The sequence below is a fragment of the Carassius gibelio genome, chromosome B13, assembly GCF_023724105.1.
Source record: "Carassius gibelio isolate Cgi1373 ecotype wild population from Czech Republic chromosome B13, carGib1.2-hapl.c, whole genome shotgun sequence".
NCBI classification, from domain to species: Eukaryota; Metazoa; Chordata; class Actinopteri; order Cypriniformes; family Cyprinidae; genus Carassius; species Carassius gibelio.
This window is the reverse complement of record NC_068408.1, coordinates 4,035,443-4,058,709: the sequence shown is the minus strand read 5'-3', so window position 1 is coordinate 4,058,709 and position 23,267 is coordinate 4,035,443. Positions and strand designations below refer to the sequence as shown.

The following is a 23,267-nucleotide window of genomic DNA, read 5'->3' as shown; positions in this document are numbered from 1 at the left end:
ATGTAGTTTAGAATGTTGTTGTGGGTTTTTCAGGAGCAGACCACGGTGTTGAAGTGTCCAGACCAACCTGGGCCGGTTCAGACACCGAATGCGGCCCCCAGCTTCCTCAGCACCCACCTGAGAAACGTGACCCGGCTAGACTCACCCGCCTCGCCCTTACACTGTCACGCCCTGCACAACCAGAGCCGAATCCCTGCCTCCCCGGGCCTGCACTCACGTGTTCACTCGCCCAGCATTTCAAACATGGCTGCTCTCAGGTGCGTTCATGCAGGAGGTTACTGGAAACGCTTGGAAAATAAACATGGAATTCTTTTTCTGCATATTATATTATATATTGTACACCGTTTGCAAATTTGCTGTGGGCAGTATAATTTTTATGTGAAAATGTGATTTATATGCACTACCATTCAAAAGTTTAAGGTCAGTAAGATAACATTTTAAATTTTTTAGCAAGCACACATTAAATTGATCAGAAGTGACTAGTGTTGTCAAAAGACCCGGTACTTCGGTACCAAGTTGCTATTAAAAAAATTAAAATGTCAGCTCTATGGTTTCCGTGAAGCAGAAAACACGGAGAGAATATCAAAATCCGGTTTCAAATGAAACTTACGTTTTAATATGGACAGTCACGGATTTTGTCAAAGTTAGCATAAATTAATCAAATCAAATCTTCATATCAACCAGTATCTGTAAATGTTAAGCCGCAAAAGTTGGTTGAAATATGAATCCTGCATGTTCTGCGCGAGTGACGCTTGCAGTAATTTCAGCATTTGCCGTCTCAATGAGGACATGTATACATCCACAACATCACCAGAACTGTTCTGAATCACTTCACAAGCATTTTACCGTTTCATTTGAGTAAAACCAGTGTCAATTTAAAGGTATTCACATCAACCCGTCAAAATAAAAGTTCATCTTTACATAAAAGCATTGTGCTAGAAATATTACTATTATTTAGTAGAATGTATGCGATACTGCTACTACTGTTAAGAAAATTCATAAAAATATATTTTTTAAAGAAATAAATTGCACAATATTTCTTCCATGGTTTAATTTTAAAAGCAAATCCCCTTTATTTACCAAAAAATAAAATGTTTACTAATATAATTATGAAAAACAGTAAACAAGTTTCACCCAAATTTAATTTCTTGTAGAAAAACTTAAAACACAATTGTAAATAAGTATAAAGAACGGCATTGGTTTTATTTTATTTTATATATTGTTTTTTTTTGTTTTTTTAATAGTATATTTTTGGTACCGAAATTGGTACCGAGAACTGTGGATTTTCCCTGGTATCTGTACCGAATACTGAAATTTTGGTACCGTGACAACACTAGAAGTGACAGTAAAGATATTTATAATGTTGCAAAAGATTCCATTTCAAATTAATGCTTTTCAAATTTATATTACCGTATTTTTCGGACTATAAGTCGCACTGGTCTATAAGTCGCATTTATTTAGAACCAAGAGAAAACATTACCGTCTACAGCCGCGAAAGGGCGCTCTGTGTTTTCAGTGTAGACTACAGGAGCACTGAGCAGCATAGAGCGTTAGACGGTAATGTTTTCTCTTGGTTCATTTCTCTCGGTTCATGTCAAATTAATTTTGATAAATAAGTTGCACCTGACTATAAGTCGCAGGACCAGCCATACTATGAAATAAAAGTGCGACTTATAGTCCAGAAAATACGGTAATCATAGAATTAAAAAAAAAAAGTTTTCAACATTGATTAGAATAAAAATGTTTCTTGAGCAGCAAATCAGCATATTAGAATGATTTCTGAAGGATCATGTGACACTGAAGACTGGAGTAATGATGCTGAAAATTCACCTCAATCATATTTTAAATATATATTAAAATATGAAACAATTATTATAAATTGTAATAGTAATAATTGACACTACTACTGTTTTTACAGCATTTTTAATCAAATTACTGTATTTTTCGGACTATAAGTCGCACATGAGTATAAGTCGCACCAGTCCAAAAATACGTCATGATGAGGAAAAAAAACATATATAAGTCGCACTGGACTATAAGTCGCATTTATTTGGAACGTAGAGAAGACATTACCGTCTACAGCCGCGAGAGGGCGCTCTATGTCTTCAGTGTAGACTACAGGAGCAGTGAAGACGGTAATGTTTTCTATTGGTTAATTTCTCTTGGTTCATTTGTCTGTTCATGTCAAATTAATTTTGATAAGTCGCACCTGACTATAAATCGCAGGACCAGCCAAACTATGAAAAAAAAGTGCGACTTATAGTCCGGAAAATACGGTAATGCATTTGGTGAACATTAGTGTATGGTGTGTAAATACTGAATTTGTGATTTGTGAAAAATGTGAATTTGTGAAAAAGAAAAATTTGAATTTGCGAAAAAGATCATATTAAAAAGTATAAATTCATATAAAAAGACTAAAAGTAAAATAAAGAAAAAATACAAATTTTTGTTTAAATGTGCTCTTTGGTTTCTTTTTAACTTTCCTTACTTAGTCGGGCTCACTCGCCCGGTATTGCAGCGCCCTCTTTTTCTGGAGCTCAGCGCTTCAACATGTCCTGCCACACGCCGTCTCCACGCGGCCACAGCATCCTGGCCTCACCCAACAGCACCCTGAACGAAACAGCCCTGCTGCCTGAGATGGAGCCCATTCTACCAGACCTCTGCATTGAGCAGCTGTGGACAGAAACCAGCGCTATCTCCAGGTGCCCTGAGCCTCATGAGTTTTTACATTCCCTGTGTTTATAAGCCGAGATGTTTGCCCTGAAATCAGTGTTGTGTCTCTCTTGTGCAGGGAGAAAGGCTGCCAGGCTGCTAAAGTCTTCATCACCTCTGACCTGTGTGAGAACAGGTACCTGTGCTTCCTGGTCGAGTCCCACCAGCAGCTCAGGTGAATGTGTGGCTTATTTTGTAGTTTTACTTCTGCATTAATAGGATGGATCACTTTGCATTTTTAAAGCTTTGGTGTGCTGTTTGCAGGTGTGTAAAGTTCCTTGAGAGCAATGAAACCTCTCAACTGATATTTGCATCAGTGACCGTTATCACCGCAAAAGATGCTGCCCCTCTTGAGGTGAGTTTTTGAATTTGTCAAATATATCATTATGAAATATGTCAAAGACTTTGTCACCGTGATGTGTCTTGAATGTTGTGAAGTAACTGTTTTTCTATATTATCTGTACTGTTGCTAAAGTCACGATAAACTGAAGAAGTGACGTATCTTTTCTTCGGCATTGTGAATGTACATCAGAGTGAAACAGGTTATTGAAAAAGATCATCAATTTAAAATGCAGATTTTTTTTCTATTCTTCAGTTGTTGACTGAATTTTAAGATATAGATATTGCTACATTTGTCGGAATCAAGAATTTTGTTATACAGTATGTATATAAAATAGCGACAAACCCAAAAGCCTTTATTTTGTATAAAAGAACACCATTGACTGTTTGTGTAATATTTTTTTAAATCTATTTTACTCCCTGTAATATTATGACTCTCCACCCCTGCTTCACATTTAAGTCCTTAAATTTGAATGCCAAAATGTGATTGAGATGGCACAAATATTGCTTTTTTCAAATAATTGACTAGATTGAATAACCACAATCAGATATCTCAAAAATGGAGATGGATCTAAATGCGAAAGCCGCAGTTTAACAGATTAAATGACTGGTCCTGTATACATCAATAATAAAAAGATAAAATTAATTTACCAAAAGATTAACATTTTAGTTATAAGGTCAAAAAATGTAACAATAAAACAAATGCATGGATATATGATTGATTTGCATTTAAAATAGATACTGATTTTTATTTTATTTTTTTATAATTTCATGCTGACCTTATAGTTTCCCTAGTACTCTTTCCATAGTATTCTGCTGTTCTTGTGCATATGTAATCTTTATTGTTTGGAAGTTAGTCTGAAACTAAGTTGTTTACTAATAGACAAGCACTCACTTTTAACCATGCAATAAATTGTAAGATCAGTGTAACAAGAGTTGCAAATGTTTCCATTTAGAATCATTTTTTAAATCCATTTAGATTTGATCTTTCTGCTTCCTATTATGATGAGGGATTTACACCGTATAAGCGTGACGTTTGTAAATCTTGAACATCAGCTATAAGTGTCTTCCTCTTTTCCTCCACTGTCATCATCAAGACCTAAATTTCCCGTTTTCTTCATTTCTTCGCAGGACATTCATACAATGCTGGTGCTTGAGGCCAATGGAAGTCTGGTCTTGTACACAGGAGTCACACGGGTGAGGCTTGATTTCATCTGCGTTTTTCACCTCTGAAATGACATTATTAGTGTCCTGAATCATTTTTCTACTTTCAGCTCAGTCGGACTATGCTGTAATATGCAGCGTTCCTGCCATGCATAGTTCTCTTTTATTAAAAAAGCCAAAGGCATCTGCGCATTACAATTTGCACTCAAAGCCTAGTGCTGAGTCTAATACATCATCTCATTCCATCATGTTTCCCACCAATCACTAGAGATTTGAAAATTGGTTCCAGGTGAGTCACTCATATCTGGATGATTAGTGCTGGAGAGAATGCAGGGATTCTTTACAGGCGCGCAGGATATCTGTTTATACTGTTAGATTCATATCGTTTATTAATGTCATAAGATGGTACTTCCAGATGCATGCATGACTGATGTATAAAAAGCCCCTTTCTCTGCAGCACTGATGATGCTGTGTGTTTCAGACGTGGATGACGCACCTCGAACCAATTTTCAAGTTCTAGAATTCATTGAAAATATGATTGATCAATGTGACCTATCCCACAGAATACGAAGGCTGCATCCCAACGCTATCCAACATGATTTGTCATTTATAGTGTTATTTGTCATATATAATATAAAAATAGTGGTTTAAAAAAAATAGCCTTTCCAAATTTGCCATTTCAGGCATTCTTTGCTGTCAAATAAAATAAATCAAATAAATTGTGTATATAGCGATGTATGTATGTCTGCATATGTGTGTATATATGAATTATAATATTATAATATGCTACATATAATTAAATAAAAATATTTAATACGATCACCTTTACTAAATATTATTATTGAAATGCATTTAAATGTGCATTAATATTTAATTATACAAAAAAAAAAAAAATATATATATATATATAACATAACAAAATGGTAATAAAAATAATAGTTGTATTTTATTATTATTACACTCTTATTGTTCTAATCTATTCTTCAATATTCTTGTTATGCATCTAATTCTTTATGTATTTCACAAGGAAATGACAACCTCAAAAGTTTTGGTTTTAAGACAGTCACACATAGCTTAAATAAAATGCATAAAAGCTAAAGTTTGCACAAATTAAAGAATGTTAATTCAGCTTTATGGTAACACAAAGCCATCATGGCTTAAGCTAGTAATAATGATATATGTTTGCTTCCAGGTCAGCAAAGTGTTTGTCCCTGGCCTTTTGTCTCCTACGTTCAGTGTGCCAAACCACCAGCCACAGTTAAGCACCCCTCTGGAGAACATCAGCACCCCCGCAAGGGCCGCGGTTCAGCATATGAGCCGTCTGGAGGAGGTACTATAATGTGCTTATTGCGGGATCGTGTGCGTTTTATTGTAGCTGATTAGTAAAACACTAATTGAGTCATATATGTAAGACAAGACAGCATTCTTCAAGAGGACTCTTGATATTGTGTCCTAATGCTAATGGCCATCCGCTTTGTTTCTACAAATGGATCCGCATCAGTATTAAATCACAGTAATATGTCTAGCTCCATTATTTTTCTTCTTAAACAACACAAACAACTTGGCTCTAGACTGTTTTGATAATCTAATTGTGTGAAACAGAGATCAAGTTGTCCACATGAGTGATAGTATGCTTAATAAATGACTGGTTTTATCCCGTATGAGTGTATTTATGGATATTGTGTTAGAGAAGTTTTTTTTTTTTTTTTGAGCCACCATTTAACATGAAGTATTGCATTATTGATAAAAGCTTCTCTAGTCCCTGCAAAAGTCTCCTAAACCACAAACTGAATTTTATTCACTACAGAACTACATTAGGGGCAGATGATGTACTTGTGTGGACAAGCACATTTCAATCACAGTCTATTGCTTTTTTATGATGGTTATTTACTACTAATAATGGTTACGAGAGCTGCAAATAACTTTATGAACAATATTTTTTTAAGCTTTCCGGCCAGAAAACTTTTTTCTTCTTCTTTTCTTCCCCATTTTGTCACCTTACGGAGTCTGGAATCCTTGCCACTTTTGCCTTTTTCTTGCTTTGTTGGCGATTAAAAGACACCCTAAAGTAAAAGTTCACCCAAAAATTAAAATTTGCTGAAAATGGACTCATTCTCAGTCCATCCACGATGTAGATTAGTTTGTTTCTGCATCAGAACAGGTTTGTGGAAATATTGCATTACCTCATTTTTTCTTTTCTTACCACCAGTGGATCCTCTGCAGTGAATGGGTGCCGTCAGATTCCAGAGTTCAAACAGCTGATAAAAACATCAGTCTATAACTTAATGTCTTGTCAAGTGAACAGTTTAGTGTGTGTATGGATGAAATAAATCCATCAAGACATTTTTAACGTCCAATTGTTGCTTCTGGCTAACATATAAGTGTACACCCAGAATATTGCCACCCTATAAGGAATATGTGAGTGTATTTTGAAATTATTTTTTTTTCACTGTAGGAAGCATTATTATGGATTAACTTTACCTGGATTTGTTTTGTACAAACATGCAGTCTTTTGATTCACAAGAAAATTAATTAATCGATTATATTTTGATTATTGTGATGTTTTAATAAGCAGTTTGGACTATTATTCTGACGGCACCCATTCACTGCAGAGCATCCATTGGGGAGCAAGTGATGCAATTCTACATTTCTCAAAATTTGCTCTGATCATGAATGGCCTGAGAGTTATTACATTTTTAGCAAATTGTAATTTCTAAGTCAACTGTTCTTTAATATTCAGAAACAAAGCTGTTTTATATCTGAATCGAACGTATTTATAATTAGGGGTGCTCCGATCAAGATCGGCCGATTGTAAATGCGCATCTCGTCAGTAACACCGGTTCTCTAATCAGCGGTTAATTCCATCAGGTGCCTGATTTCACATAGAACAGCTGTTACTACACAGAGCCGTTGTTAAATGAGAAGATGCGCCAATAAACGCTGAAAATGAAGTGGATTTGCGCATCTTCTCTATTAACAACGGCTCTGTGTAGTAACAGCTGCTCTATGTGAAATCACACACCTGATGGAATTAACCACTGATTAGAGAACCGGCTTTACTGACGAGATGTGCATAACGATCGGCCGATCGTGATCCGAGCACCCCTATTTATAATTAACGAATTTGGCAAAATCAAAAATGCATTTAATTAACATTGAAATGGCCTGAGCTGAATATCCACACTACTTTCTTCGTTTGAGCTGCTTCTTGCTCAGTTGAATTAGTTTCTGAAAAAATGAACTTTACACCGTAATCAAAATGAACTGGCTTAAGTTGAATAATGGGCATTAACCTCATCAAACTTGAACATGGAACACCTTGCAGTGCTGTTGTGTGTTTTGCGTCATGTCTTTTCATGGTATTCCTCATCTGCTGCTGTCAGGTTGGCATGCCGTCTCCTGTGTTGGAGGTGCGCAGCGCGGCGCAGCACCACGAGTCGTCCTGGCTGGAAGACTCTTCATTCCAGCAGGCCGCACCTCACATCCACTCCCTCCGAGACGCGGTCAGCAACAGAGTCACGCTGGTCAGTCCGACTCATCTCCTATAACACCCCCTCAACACAGTTCATTGATGTTCTAGTGTCATTAAGATGCTTGATGTTGTTACCGGTGATTACAATTCTGCGGATCACAGAAATCATGAAAAAAAGCTCTTTTAGAAACCAGATGCACTGATGCTGATGGCTGATTATTTTTTATGAATGGATGATAACTGATGATGGCTAGTATAAAGCTAAATTTATGTATTATTTAAAAAAGCATTCTTCATAAAGCTGCAGTCTAAACAAATTAAATGCATGCATGCTTCTAAGCAAAACCAGACATTTATAACCTTAGTCATAGGGATGTAACGATTAACAGAATTATGCCGGTTGAAATCGATTTAAATATGTGATGATTCCAATCGGTTGAGATGCTAAACGAATTGCGATTCGAGGGGTAAGAGTTTATTTGAATGCATGTCTGAGGGAAACTTACTGTTTTTAGAAAAGTATAGATGGTATTTTTTTCTTTTTATCTTGCCTCTGTATAAAGCTTATTAAAATTCATATTTTATTTGTTATTTATTTAATTTGGGGATTGTTTTAAAATTTCAATTGCGTTGTTATTTACATTTACATTCTATTTAAATTTTGTCATTTAACAGATGCTTTTTATCCAAAGAGATTTACAAATGACGACAATAGAAGCAATCAAAACCAACAAAAGAGCAATAATAAAGTGTTATATTAGTATATTATTATAGTTATATTTCAGTTTCACAAAGAATTGTACAGCATTTTGTCCATGCAATGATAAAGGACACATTTAATTTTATTTATTTTAGATTTTATTCTTTGCCTTAAATCTCATTTTGTAAAAAACAAAAAAAAACAAAAAAAGAATCGAATCGTGAGTTGAGTGAATCGTTACAAACCTACTTAGTCATACAGAAACTGAAGTAGCAACATAATTTTGATTTAAACATTATTAAGGCACATACATTTTCAAAATAAGATCTATAATGTGTATTTACAGAATAAAGTAATTTTCAATGTCAATTTATATGGTGAAAAACTGTCAAATGTTTTATTAATGTAATGTTACAGTACATGCTATTAAATGTAATCCTAAATAAATATCATACTATCAAAAAAAAAAAAAAAATCTACACATGAAAAACCATAGATTCCCAGAATTGTGACACTTTACATTTGATGGTTTTTCATGGAAATAAGTGTTTCTTAGTTGTAGTTTTTCTTTTTTTTTTGAATGCATTACATTTCTCATGTGATTTCTTATTACCACCCGTGTTTTTTGGTGTTTATCAGTGTATTATAAATGTACAAAACAGGTTTTCATATATAAGCAGGTTGGTATATTATCTTATCATTATGTACATCAGTTGCAAAAATGTTGCTGCAGTTTTTTTTTTATTTTTTTATGGTCAAGTTTTGGCAGTCGCAGCTGCCTTTTTTTCATAGTTCATAGACATTTTACTGACTGATAACAAATGAGGTGAACCGTTTGTCCATTAAATATCTGTCAGTATATTTTGGAAGAATTAGTCTTTTGTTAGTCAGCCAAATGGGCTTGGTTTTTTGTCCAATGCCAGTAAATCTTACAATGGGAACATAATTCAGATAAATCCACCTGGTTGTCTTGATATATCACTGTCTGGATGTAAATGTGGCAGCTGCTTTCTAAATGCATTTTCAAAATGTCAAACAGGGTCAAGATGCATGCGTTTTCGTTTGTGCTGACCACTGCTGCTAAAGGCAGGCTCTGGTAATTGCTTTTGTCGTACAGTGGCCGGCTGTAATTGAGGGCTGCCAGAGTAACAGGACATGACCGACATGGTGTGCCGGCTCAGACATGTGCACCAAGAGCCTGTCACTCTTTCGACAAGACTCAATAAAGTCTGCTCCCCTGCAGTCAGCCCCTCTGCGTTGTCATTTCCCACTGAATGGCATGTCCTACCAGAAGAAATCCCCTTACAGGCCTGTCAAAGCAATCTTGCCACTACCAACTTATGTGGGATGATATGCTTCTAAGAAAGGCTTTTAAAAATAGCCAGCGTCTACGGTTTGTTTTGTCGAATGCCTGCTGGAATTTTAATGCATGCAATTGTTCTTTTGTTTTCAGTTTATTTCAGCAAAGCGGGCAACAATAGCTTGGTTGCTTTTGACAGAATTCGACCAGATAGAAATAGCAACGTGACGCCTGTTAGTTCAGACTCGCACAGCTAATTAAGAATGTAGCGCTAATATCCGCCCATCACTTTTCTTTTGTTCAGGAATTGAGCTCCGGTTCCATGTTAAGAATCACCATTCCCGAGCTGGCCACTTCAGAGCTGGGTAAGAGAAAACACTCACATAAATGCAGTCTAACCGCGTGATGCATCACTTCCTCACAACACTCATTTTAAAATAGCCCCACGTCCTCCTGGTGTCAGTTTGAATTTTTAGGTTTGGTCTTTTCATGAAAATATCTTCTACATGTAGTCACTATTTTGGTTTGGTTTGTTAACAGTGGTTAACAGCATGTACTACTACTGCATTTTTTAATCTTAATGTTAATTTCTAATATTACTTAATAAACCAATAAATAACATCATCAAATGTTAAACCAATAAATAAACCTACATAAATACAAGCATAATGTCGGTAGTCAATTAGTTTTGGTTAATGCACTGTGAGCTAACATGAACAATCAGTAAGTAATTGTATTTATTTTGCTTAAAAAGATACTGCTCATTGTCAGTTTATCTAAGCTAATGCATCATCTAACATGAACTAATTAGACATTAAGTGTTATTGAGTGTTTTGTGTGTCAGATTGCTTAATTTTAAACTATTATTTGATTTTTATTTTCTATAAAAATTTGTTAGTGCTTTATTGCAATACAACTTTTTCGTCAATGGTATAATAAAGGGCTTTTAAATTAAAATGTAAAAGGATTGTACATTTTAAAGGAATAGTTCACCCCAAAATTAAAACAAAACTTGCCTCAGGCCATCCATGATGTAGATGAGTTTATTTCTTCATCAGATTTGGAGAAATGTTGCATTGCATCACGCTCCTCTGCAGTGAATGGGTGCCGTCAGAATGAGAGTCTAAACAGCCGATAAAAACATCACAAATATCCACAAGTAATCCACAGCAATCCATTCTATCAATGAATGTCCTGTGAAGTGAAAAGATGCATGTTTATAAGAAACCAATCCATCATTAAGACTTTTAACATTTTTGGTCAGAATAGGAGTACGTTATACTTGTCACTTCACTAGACATTAACTGACGGACTGTAGTGGTGTGGATTACTTGTGGATTATTGTGATGTTTTAATCAGCAGTTTAGACTCTCATTCTGACGGCACCCATTCACTGCAGAGGAGCATGATGCAATACTACATTTCTCCAAATCTGATGAAGAAACAAACTCATCAACATCATGGATGGCCTGAGGGTGAGTACATTTTCTGCAAATTTTCAATTTTGGGTGACCTTTTCATTTAATTGTCGTCATGATGCACATATTTCATCTGGTCTTCAAAACCTCTGACGATGTGAACACTGCCGCTTTTCAACCCGCACTCCTGTGAGACTCTAACAGTGCTGTTTTGTAGTTATTTGGTAAAACTCAGATCCTGATTCATTAGGCATAAATGATGTGCCCAAGGATCTGTCACTAATGAATGCAGTTATGCTTTACTGTGAAGTAAAACTGAGTCATTCCTGACGCTTTCTGCATTTAGACATTTGACCTTTTCTAATGTGTTTGCTATTAATATTCCAGGAAGTGGAGATGATGCATGCTTTGGGTCTGTTGATGTCATTAGAGCTGTTTGCAATTGATTTGTACCATTTAAATTTTTACCACCTATCACCCAGAGCATGCTAGCATTATAACGATGACTTTTGAATGGACAAACACTGGTCAGATCCCAACCGTGGGTGCAGATTCCCCCTGGCGGATTTGTTTCACTTATCTTGGCCTTTAGTTTTGAACTAATTGCGTGCGACATCTTCCCATCCGGCATTCTTTACAATTTTCTCAATTAATGCCAGCTTCCTGTTAATAAGTGCTTTAGTTTAAAAAGTGGTAGGCTTTGTACTGCTAATAAAGTGGCATTTTATTCAGCTCCATCCTGACCTTTCTGTGTTTGTTTGTTAATTAAGCTCCAGGCAGTCATTGAAAGTGTGGTGGTGTGACGCTAAACGATAGCAGATGAAATGAAAGAAGTGGAAAATGCCATTTTAGATATCCCTGATTCACGTTTAGTTGTGAACAAAAGATGCTTTTGCACTTTTTACTGGTAGTATGCTCTATTCATTAAAGATTTCATACTCTGTATGTAGTTACAGTACTCTATTGTTCCCTAGATCTAGTGACAAAGCAGGATGAATGAATTCTTTAGCATTTTATGAGGCAAATTTGTGAAATTGCAAAGTAGCTCTGAAATACAAAATTGAAATCAGAGATGTGACTTGTGTCTTTACTTAGCAAGCTGTGTGATTTCAGGAATTGTTCATGTACGTAACAAAAACGTGGGGAATTACATGCTGAATTTTAATACTTTTAAATAAGGGTTTGTTTAAATTACTAAACCAAACTATAATATTAATATTATAATACTCCAATGCTAATATTAATATTCATGCATGTCTTGGTGAAACACCATTAAAAATTTTCCCTGTGAAATCCTCACACTTAAATATGGAAACCCACTTTAAAAAAAAGCTGTCAATTCTGACTTCTTGCATTCAGGGCGTATTTTCTCTCTCACAATTTTTTATTATCAGAAATTGCAAGGTTTTTAGCATACAATTCCTACTTTATCTCTAGCAATTCTAAGTAGACATCTTGCAAATCTGAACAGAAGATTCACTTTTTGAAAGTAATATGATTTTGTGCATTAATATGTATGAAAAATGCAATGTAGCAAAACATTTTTTTTTTAATGAAAAATTCATTTTTGGGATCAAGACAGATCCTTCGGTCCAGAAAACTTGGGGTCCCTTAAATCGGATATAAATTTAGAGGAAAAAAAAGTCAGAATTGGGAGATGCAAAGTGAACTTTGCAAGACAAACTAAATTTTGAGGGAGTCTGAATTGGGAGATTTGAACTCAAAATGTTAAAATATAAACTTAAAGGTTATATACTCACAATTCTGGAAAAAAAATAATCTGAAATATGTAATGTTAACTCATAATTGTGAGAAATAAAACCCGAAATGTTAGATAAAAAGCCAAAGTTGCCCTCTTTTTTTTTGATTCTGTTGAAGAAACAGGCTTTCACACTTGATCATGTTGAACACTGAATATCTGATCACTTAATAAAAAAAGCAATTTCCCCATTATTTATTTAGCTTTTGTGTTAAAAAAATGTAAGTGTCGGATTTCTTTCCAAATTTAGAAATTATGGCTTAGTAATAAGGCTTTTGCTCAAGGAACTACATAAATGTTCAAAAGTCCTACACTTTCTTTGCTTCATTTCATCTTGTTACAGAAATCCAATCCAACCAAACCCCATGCATCCCTCCTCCCTCAGATCCCAACATCCTGGTTGTCTTTATCAGGTCTTGTAGCCCCCGTGTCACGTAGTCAAACACTTATCTGTAAACCCGTCCCTCCTCGCTCAGATGTGTGTTCCAGCTCCGACTGTCCTTTGAAGTGGCGGCCCCCTCCGTGTGCACTCTTCTATAGGATCACCTCCGCGTGCAACCTTCTCCATTATCTTCACCTACACTTTTTATTTTGGATCTACACACGTGGGGGTGGGAGATTCCAGCTAAAAATGATATTATGTTTAATCTTAATCTAATAATATGGTATTAATTCATCAGAGATCAGTGTGACAGCTGACTAAATAACATGTATTAGTGGTGTTTGCTAAGGCATGCATCATTGTTATGATTGCTTATGCTTGAGTTTAGCAATTTGAGCAAGTATTAAAGAGAGATCATTTTAACCACAAAATTAGGTGCCCCTCAAAAGCTCAAAATTGTGGGATATTTATTAAAAAATCCCAACACATAAATTCAGAATTGTGAGTTTTTAACACAAAATTTTGTGTTTTTAACTCTAAATTGTGAGATACAAACTGGAAATGGCAATAAATAAAGTCAGAATTGTGTATTATGAACTCAGAACTCAAAATGTCTGAATTGCAATTTTACTCAAAATTGTGAGAAATAAATTTGGAATTGCAAGAAATAAATTAAAAGTTTTTAACTTTGAGAAACTTTGAGATTTTAACTTGAAGCTGTGGGAAATAAAGTCAGAATTACGCATTATGAAATAAAAATAAAAGTCTGAATTATGATGCATAAATATTACATGCATGATTCCTCCAGTCATTTACAGAGAGGTTTGCTCTTATTTTCTGGTTGATTTTTAAGTGGTGAATGATCAAATGAGTTAAACATTTCCCATAGACTCACAAGGCGGCATTCAAGCCTTATCTAGAGACCCAAATGTTTCAGAAAGTGCTCACTCCTTACCATTGTTTTAGTGACTTCTGTTATTAACTCTTAATCTTTCTTTTACTCACACAGTCAAGCATTGCCTGCAGGCCATCAGGTTTATTTTACCCAAGGACACTGCCATGAAAGTGCTGGTCAAGTGGTACAACAGTTACAACGCCCCTGGAGGTCCCAGCATGCACCTGGAGTGGAACCTGTTTGTTACATGCCTAATGACAATGATGGGTTACAACACAGAACGACTGACGTGGACACGCAATGTGAGTGTGACCTCTGTGTCAGTCTTTGTGTTGGGTATCCTTCAGGCTCTGCCAGCTCACTAGGATTGATCAAGCATTTAACTGAATTCAAACTTTACATGACTTAAACAAAGCACAGAAAACGGTTTAATTCACATGAAAACATTTTCTACAAATTAAATTGAAATTATTGCTACAACTTTATACTTCCCAGTACAATTAATTTCTGACTTTTTTTGTAGATCTTATTTGCCTGCATACATTTTTTTAAATAAATAAATAAATATTTTTTCTGTATATATTTAAGTCTTTATTTGTATTTGCATATTAAAATAAATGTATTTAATTATTTATCTCAAATAAAGTCAGAATTATGTGTTATAAACTGACAGTTCTGATGTTTTAAAATCAATTAGATAATTTGAATACACAATTAAATTGTAATTATTAATATAATTCATATTTGCCCAGTACAAATACATTTTTGACTTAAAATGTTTTAAATCATGAAATCAGATATCAGACATAAAATTTAGTTTAATTAATCAGAGGAAAAAAAAATCTTTATCAAAACATTTAAATCTTTGGTTATTTTTGAATAAAAGAATAAACCATATTAAAACATTAACATTAAAACAAAACATTATATTATAAAAAATTGTTTGTTTTAAAATCAGTTGGATCAGTTTAATACACATTAAAACTCTTTTCTACAAATTAATTTCTAACCATATTTTCCCAGTACAATTAATTTATGATGGAAAATATTTTGTTGTAGATCTTATTCGCTTGCATATGTTATATAATGTAGTGGAATAAATCAGTGATTTTTATTTATACAAACATACTTTATTTAAACATTTATCAAAACAAAAGACTTGATTAAAACAATACTATTAATTTAGCAACAAACTATTATGACAAAACACTGGACAAAATTGTATTATAAGACAGGGAAGTTAGCACTTGTCCATCTTCCTTGATCATTAACACTACTGTCATCTCCACAGCTTCATTTTGAAGTGCCCCTCTCTCCAGTGATAGCCCCAAAGAAAGCCCGACCTGCTGACACGGGTTCAGATGAGGTGAGTGTCCCTAAACATGTCAAAAACCCTGAGTCATCTGATCATCTGTAGCCTACCAGCTTGAGCTGCAGCCGAAAATGTTAACTTGCCTTTAATTTATTACAGAAAGGCAAAAACAAAATGCATTTTAGGGTCAGGAAGTTTATTTTAAAGAAATTAGAACTTTTATTCAATAAAGATGCATTAAATTTATCAAAAGACACTTAAAATTAGGGCTGAACGATACGGACAAAATTTTTTTTTTTTGGCTAGAGACAGGCGCGCTCAGAGCTAGTGCTGTCACTTTTGTGAAAAAATCATTTTCGATTTTTAAGACATAAGTGTTCATTGAATCGATTTTCCATGTCTTAAAAAAAAAAAAAAGGTTTCCTTTTTCAACGTCAAATAACAGAAGAACGTAAAGAGAGCGCTGGAAACGCACAAGTCAGCAATATTTCTTATTTATTGGCATGAACTTTCGTGAAGAATAACAAACGGCAACAGGAGTGCAACATTCTCGAAAAAAGATATAGGCTATGCAGAGGGGACGGCTGCCATAACAAAAGAAAAACATCACTGCAGGCTTCATTTATGATTTAGGCAATTCAAAAATCTCCAAGATTATTTTTTATAATGATTCAATCCATTTTAAAAAAACTGTTCAAAAAAATGAAACTTTAAATGGACTTGAGAACAGGCCATGTGTGTTTTTTATTGAACGTAACCGACACTAGGCAAGGCAGGCATATTGTAATGCGCAAAATAAGGCCATTACAAATTCATTGGACAGGAAAACAAGTCGATCAACATTTTCAGAGTCCAGAGCAGAGCGTTTTTTATTCACTATATGTCCAGCTGTTGAGAAGACGCGCTCCGACCGCACTGATGTCCCAGGGACACTCCGGTACAGCTGCGCAGGGTGGGGGAGATACTGCCAATTTCCACCACAAAAGCCGGTCGCTTTCAGCTTGCAATGGTCATTTTCATAACTCATAACTCGTCTATTGCGCCACGAGACCTCCAGATGTGCCTAAACGCGCCTTTACATTGAAATCATTCGCGCCAGACGAAGAGGTCGCAACTTTTCAGTGTTTTCAACCACATACTGTTTATTTTAGTTTTCAAACAAATAAATTCACATAAGTACTAAAAAACAATACATTTAGAGTTTGTAAAATACACACTGATGTCTATGGAAGAGGTAATAATAATCCTTTCCATTATAATTCGACATGTTTTATTCATATCAGATACACATTGTGTAAGTAACTTCAATGTTTACTCTATTCTATTCCCAGTTCACCAGCCACTTACTTTTAAGTATTTCGGGAGAAGTGGATGAATTCACGTGTTGTAAACATAGAGATTGTAAATCCAACAGATCTGATTCTCTGAACTGCGTCTGCGGCACAAACGGCGGCACCCATCGCGCATACAGCTCAACTAACGCGATCGTTATAAAGGTGTTTAACCAACAATATACTTCCACTTGCATGTATTTGACAATCTGAATATCAGCTATTTCATGCCATAACTAACACATTTGTGAATATTCTGAATAAAAAAGGAAAAATGATATAAAAGCAGATCATCATTCATTCAGCGCTGTTGCTGCTGCAGTGTGTCACGTGACGAGCAATGACGCGTCACCATGGAAACGCCGCCCCCCCTCTCATAATATAGTTCCCATGTCCCTGGTAGTGTGCGCGCGCTGACTTTAGCGGTGCAGTCAAGGGCACTCGTAAAACTGATGTTTGTTGTGACTGCCAGAGTTGTATGCAGGGCGAGCGTGGATAGGGGAAATCTATATCATCTATATCGTTGCTTTTTTTCGATATTAATATCTTGAAAGTTCATATCTAGATATAGATACGATAACGATATATCGTTCAGCCCTACTTAAAATGTTACAAAAGTTAAACTTTCTATTGATCAAAGAATCCTGAATGAAATGTAACATTGTTCCACAAAAATATGAAGCAGGGCAACTGTTTTTAACATTGTAATAATAAGAAATGTTACAACTTACTGTTTTTACTATATATATATATATTTAACCAAATAAATTCATTCAAGCATTATATGTGACCCTGGAGCACAAAAGCAGTCTGACATTTCTGGGGTATATTAGTAGCAACAGCCAAATATACATTGTATGTGTCAAAATTATCGTCATTTTTCTTTTATGCCAAAAATCATTAGGATATTAAGTAAAGAGCATGTTCCATGAAGATATTTTTTAAATTCCCTTCCTTAAATATGTCAAAACGTATTTTTGATTAGTAATATGCACTGCTAAGAACTTCATTTGGACAACTTTAAAGGAGATTTTCTCAATATTTAGATTTTTTTGCACCCTTCGATTCCAGTTTTACAAATAGCTATAACTCTGCCAAATATCGTCCGGTCCTAATAAACCATACATCAATGGAAATCTAATTTATTCAGCTTTTGGATGATGTATAAATCTCATTTTTGAAAAATGTACTCTTAAGACTGGTTTTGTGGTCCAGGGTCACACATAATCTTACTGACCCCAAACTTTTGTATAGTAGTGTATAGAGTGTATAATTTATGTATAAAAGTCCTTGCTGGGTTCCTGTTTTAAAGGTTTATTGATGGCTATATCTGTATGACATCAACAGGATTGGGGATACCTCCGATGCTCCGACTACCATTGGCAGGTTTCCATGTGCCCTGCGGTGGCCGTTCAGGGTCTGGAGCCGGTGTGGCCCCCCGGTGGAGTAGAGAACCACCACGCGTCTGTTTTGGGTTTAGAGTCGTCTGCCCTGCTCTTTCCACACATCCCGGTGCTCTTCTACGTTCTGCATCTGCTCTATGAAGACCTGAAGCTGGACGAGCTGCAGCGCAGTGGGGCGAGAGCTCTGGTCGGGCTGCTGCAACAGCTGGCCAAGTAATTATTTATTACATTTTTTGTCTTTTATCTACGAACAAGACCTTGTTTTTACCTCCTGACTAACAAAGTCAAGTCGCCCAACTCATCAAAACTCCCACTTCACATTGTCAGTGCCGCTTTTCTTTGTGGCACATCCCAATTTTGGATGGGGAGATAGCTGTAATGTAGTTTATTGTTTAATAAAATGACAAGTGCATGCTGTCATGTGGACATGAACAAAACAGCAGTGAGAGTTTAATTTGCTGCTGTTTGATGAACCCGTGTGGGTTTGAGATCTAAAAGTATTGTATTATAATACAGAAGATCAGGATCAGGATTTAACGTTGGTCCTCTGTTGACTCTTCGGCTTGTGCCTGTTGTTTGTAGGTCAGCATTAGGGCTGGGTAATATTTATCTCCATATTTTTTTTGTCTTTTGATGATATTGGGTACATAATGTATGTATTTGCTCAGAAATTTACTTTTTTTGCAGTCAAAAAACATAATTTCAACCAATTAATTCTTGACTCATGGTGCAAAATATATTGTACAATTTTAACCATTAGTTTTAGAAATTACTAAACTGTCACTTTCATCGTTTTTATTCATCATTCTGTCAATATTATATTATTTGTGTATATAATGTATATAATTATTATTATATGTTAAAAAATATAAATGTTTAATATTGTATATATTACAATATAAATACGATAATGTTTATATTTTATAACTCATAATATATGAAATGCACATATGTTTTTCAGTTATTTGTATATTTATATGTATTCAACATTAATCTGTATAATCAAATCTATAAAATAAAACCTGTTTTAAAAAAATATTTATATATAGCCAATATAGTGTATAAACAACATACTTTATATTTCATATAAATTCTAATAGATAAAACCTAATAAGAAAAAAAAAGTACAAATGTGTATAAATTAATTTCTACAATGTCCTGACATAAATCAGTAAAAAAATAATAATCCTCCTAATTTTTTAAGATTGCACAGATGTGTATCAACTTTTTCCAATCTTGTCATATATTTATGAGAGCAATTAAATCGCCCGTTTTCTTCAGTAGATGGAGCTGACTGACAGTTTGAAACCATCCTGTATTCTCAAATCTTTCATATCATTGAATTCATCAATATTTGTAATGCCAGTACACATTTTTATATATCTGATGGTATTGACTCATACTGACTGAAGTTAAGCCCATATTTTGTGAGAACTGGAAGAAGCAGGAGGTTGTAGCCAAAGATAGATCATGTTTAGAGGAACCCAAACAACTATTACTGTATTTTTTACTTCGTTTACAAATAAAATCCATGTTTTAATTATTGTGATATTCACAATATTGTTGAATGGCACACAAGTCTTGAGTTGTACAGCCGTCAGACCACAGCCGTTTGTCGAACCGTATGAGTCACGCTCTGGTTTGGCTCTTATACTAGTTTTAGTGTATATATCGAGCACCTGATGACTCTTTAAGCCACTAATAATTTTTTCCTCTCGTTTCATTAGGGACCTACAGCTGGAGGATTTCATTGATCTGTACTGGCGCGATTACCCCTCATTCATCAAAACCTTCAAGGAGGCCTGCGTGATTGATCAGGGTACGAGGAGGATCAATGTGTTCGGGACCCCTCATTAGCAGCTCGAGGCTTTTCTATTCATTCACCAGACAGTGCTGACTTGTAGGCCTGTCACGATAACAACTTTTTGTTGTGCGATATATTGCCCCAGAAATAATTGCGATAATCGATATCATTGTCATTTTAAAGACCATGTTGTGCCATGGAATATAAAATCATAATGTAACAACATAAAATGCAAGAAGGCCTACACACTTCCAAATGACAACAAGCTTTACATTTTTGAGAATATTTGGAAAAAATGTAAAAGAATCTTAGAATCTTAAAAACCTTAATAAATATATATAAAAATAAGTTAATATATTGATTATTACGACAGACTGACTTGTTTGGAGGAGTTCGGCCTGATGTGCTTCTGGCCATGTTTAGGGTTTGAGTGACAGGCCTTGTTGCCATGGGGAAAAACCCAAGGAAAAGGTCTAACATAGGCATGGAGCACAAAACCTTAAGTCTTAAGTCTCTGGGGTATATTTGTAGCAATAGCCAAAAATACATTGAATGGGTCAAAATGCTAGATTTTTTTTAATGCCAAAAATCATTAGAATATTAAGTAAAGATCATGTTCCATGAATATATTTTGTAAATTTCCTCCTGTAAATAAATCAAAACTTAATTTTTGATTAGTAATATGCATTGCTAAGAATTTATTTGGAAAACTTTAAAGGTGATTTTCTCAGTATTTAGATTTTTTTGCACCCTCAGATTCCAGATATTCAAATAGTTGTATCTCAGACAAATATTGTCAATCCTAATAAACCATACATCAATGGAGAGCTTATTTATTCAGCTTTCTAATTAGCTTTGATGTTTAGCTTCCTTCATTTTATTTTTAATTTTAGACATTTTGTTGTGTGCTTCTACCATTTCTATTACTATATAAGACCCGATACTGTTACTCTTACTATTTATTTTATATTTATTTCAGCTCTAGTTTTTTTTTAGTGCTTGAATTTAGAAATGTGGCCTAAAAAATTAACTTTTCATCTAATATTTATAATTTATTTATAATTTATTTCAATAAACAGATTTGATCGTTTTAGTTAACAATAATAACCTGAACAGGAGAGTGTCACAAATATTTTCAGTAAGGTTTGAATCTTTTGCAAGAAATGATACCAGGATGCATTAAAGCTAGTGTTTTATGGTTACACTTTAACAGTTACAGTGTAATTATACATTTAAGCACTGAGTAATATTAATTAACAACATGTAGTTCCTATATGGTTAGTGTTAGGATTAGGGTAATTAAGTAAGTAATTGTTATTATGATAGGAAGTACATGCGATTTGTGTAACAAGGACACCTAAAAATAAAGTGTTACCGATTTTTATTTTTTATAAATGTTTTTTGAATTAGCATTCATTTTAAAAGCCATTTAATAATTTTACTCAACAAATTTATATTTAAAAAAATGCTGTTCTTTTAATATTTCTATTGTTGTGCAGCTCAGATGGAGCTGATGACTTGGCCGGTGTTCCTGGACGGGGAAGCCCCGTGTGTTTTCAGCTGGCTCAGTCGCTGTCTGAGAGGGCAAGATGTGACGCCTTTTCCTTATCTGCCTGGCATCTGTGAGAGAACCAAACTACTGGTGCTGGTAAGGACCCAAATCCTCCCTGTGCCACTGAATATGGTCTTCATGACTGGTTTTATAGGTGCACACTTCATGCACTGAATTTTACAACCCAGTTGACTCCTGAAAAATACAGGTGGTGACATCTTTCTCTAATGGAGTAGTTCAGTGCAATTCACAAACTGTTATGAGAAGTTCTTTCAGTGAATCATTCAAAAAGCCTTCCAAACTCAGTCTGAATCAGTCTGACAAATCTTTAACTCAATGAATCAGTCAGAGTGGTTCTGACTCACTCGCTGAGCTGAAAGCTGTCATTAATTTCAATGATGTCTATCTCGAAATGAAGCCTTGTTTAACCCTTAGTGTTATTACTGCCTGGCTGCTGACTGTGACCAACTACGGAACTGGAGATAGACGTTCTAGTAATTTAGAGAGTAGACTACATTTAAAATCTGGTTTTCAATCCCAAAACATTGCAGACACTGTTTAAAATGTTAAAGGTAAGATTTTTGTATTCATAAGAGGTTTCTTATGCTCACTGAGGCTGCAATTATATAATAAAAAAATACAGTAAAATCAGAAATAAAGTGCAAAAATATTACTTTTTAATATAACAGTTTTTTTATTTAGATGTAGTGTAAAAAGAAATTAATTCCTGTGATGAAGAACTGAATTTTCAGCATCATTACTCCAGTCCTGTGTCACGTGATCCTTCAGAAATCATTCAGGTTCTGATTTGCCGCTCAAGAAACATTTCTCATTATTATCAATATTTAAAACCATTGTGCTGCTTCGTATTTTTGCGGAACAAAGTTCAAAAGAGCATGCATTAAATAGAAATCTTTTGTGACATTATAAATGCATTTGCTGTCACTTTTGATCACATGACTAGGTCTATTTTAAATTAAAGAATTATTATTTTTTTAAACAATCGAACTGGCCCCAAACTTCTGAACTGGTGTTGGATGATGCCCAACAGGGGGCGCTAACAGTGAGCAGATGAACCGGGTGTCCTGCCCTTAACTCACACATGTTCTATATAAATGTCAAGCAGTTAGATGGCAAAGTGCTCCAAGCTAATCATAATGACATTTTGTGAGCACCGAGTCGTCCCTGGGCATCCTCCGCGTCCTGCGTGTGTGTACCACCTCGGTTAGTCCCTGGAAGTGGTGGTCTGAATCACTGGAGAGGACGATCATGGAGGTCGATGGTGTCATGATGTGTGTGTTTGTTTTCTACTTCCTTCCATCAGGCAAAGCGAAGTGACGCACAACCCCACCGAGGTGCTGACAAACCGTTACGCAATTATGGGCCTTGTTTACCCCACCGTTCCCGTCCCTTAGATTAGAGTCCAGAACATTAGAGCATCCATTTGATCCCTCAGTACTTACACTCCCACTGCCTCTCTCTCTTTCCCATCCCCTTTCTTTCTCCCTGTTATATTTAGTGGTAATTGCTAAGGACAGCATCAGCATGACTGTGGCTCATGCAGTACATAGAGCGTGTTGAGGAGAAGTCTGGCGTTCTTTTTCTAAGATATCAGACTTAAGATTTTCACCTGTTTAGACACTTAAACCGGTGAATTGGCCCTTAGGCTCAGACATTGAAAAAAACAGAATTGGAGCCATATCTTTCCTGTAGAAAATCAAATG

The 23,267-nt window shown here is 35.1% G+C and overlaps 1 protein-coding gene across 2 annotated transcripts in view; it reads left to right on the top strand.

Annotated features, from left to right (window-relative positions):
* LOC127970106 (anaphase-promoting complex subunit 1) overlaps window positions 1-23,267 on the top strand; it is a 65,412-nt gene that overhangs the window by 6,835 nt on the left and 35,310 nt on the right. For both annotated transcript variants that reach the window (XM_052572373.1, XM_052572372.1), the window contains exons 9-21: window positions 34-257; window positions 2,493-2,702; window positions 2,792-2,887; window positions 2,977-3,067; window positions 4,183-4,248; window positions 5,408-5,545; window positions 7,599-7,739; window positions 9,992-10,052; window positions 14,256-14,443; window positions 15,433-15,507; window positions 18,132-18,400; window positions 19,915-20,006; window positions 21,491-21,639. In XM_052572373.1, the coding sequence (XP_052428333.1) occupies window positions 34-257; window positions 2,493-2,702; window positions 2,792-2,887; window positions 2,977-3,067; window positions 4,183-4,248; window positions 5,408-5,545; window positions 7,599-7,739; window positions 9,992-10,052; window positions 14,256-14,443; window positions 15,433-15,507; window positions 18,132-18,400; window positions 19,915-20,006; window positions 21,491-21,639 (1,800 nt within the window). The remainder of the gene's footprint in view (window positions 1-33; window positions 258-2,492; window positions 2,703-2,791; window positions 2,888-2,976; window positions 3,068-4,182; window positions 4,249-5,407; window positions 5,546-7,598; window positions 7,740-9,991; window positions 10,053-14,255; window positions 14,444-15,432; window positions 15,508-18,131; window positions 18,401-19,914; window positions 20,007-21,490; window positions 21,640-23,267) is intronic.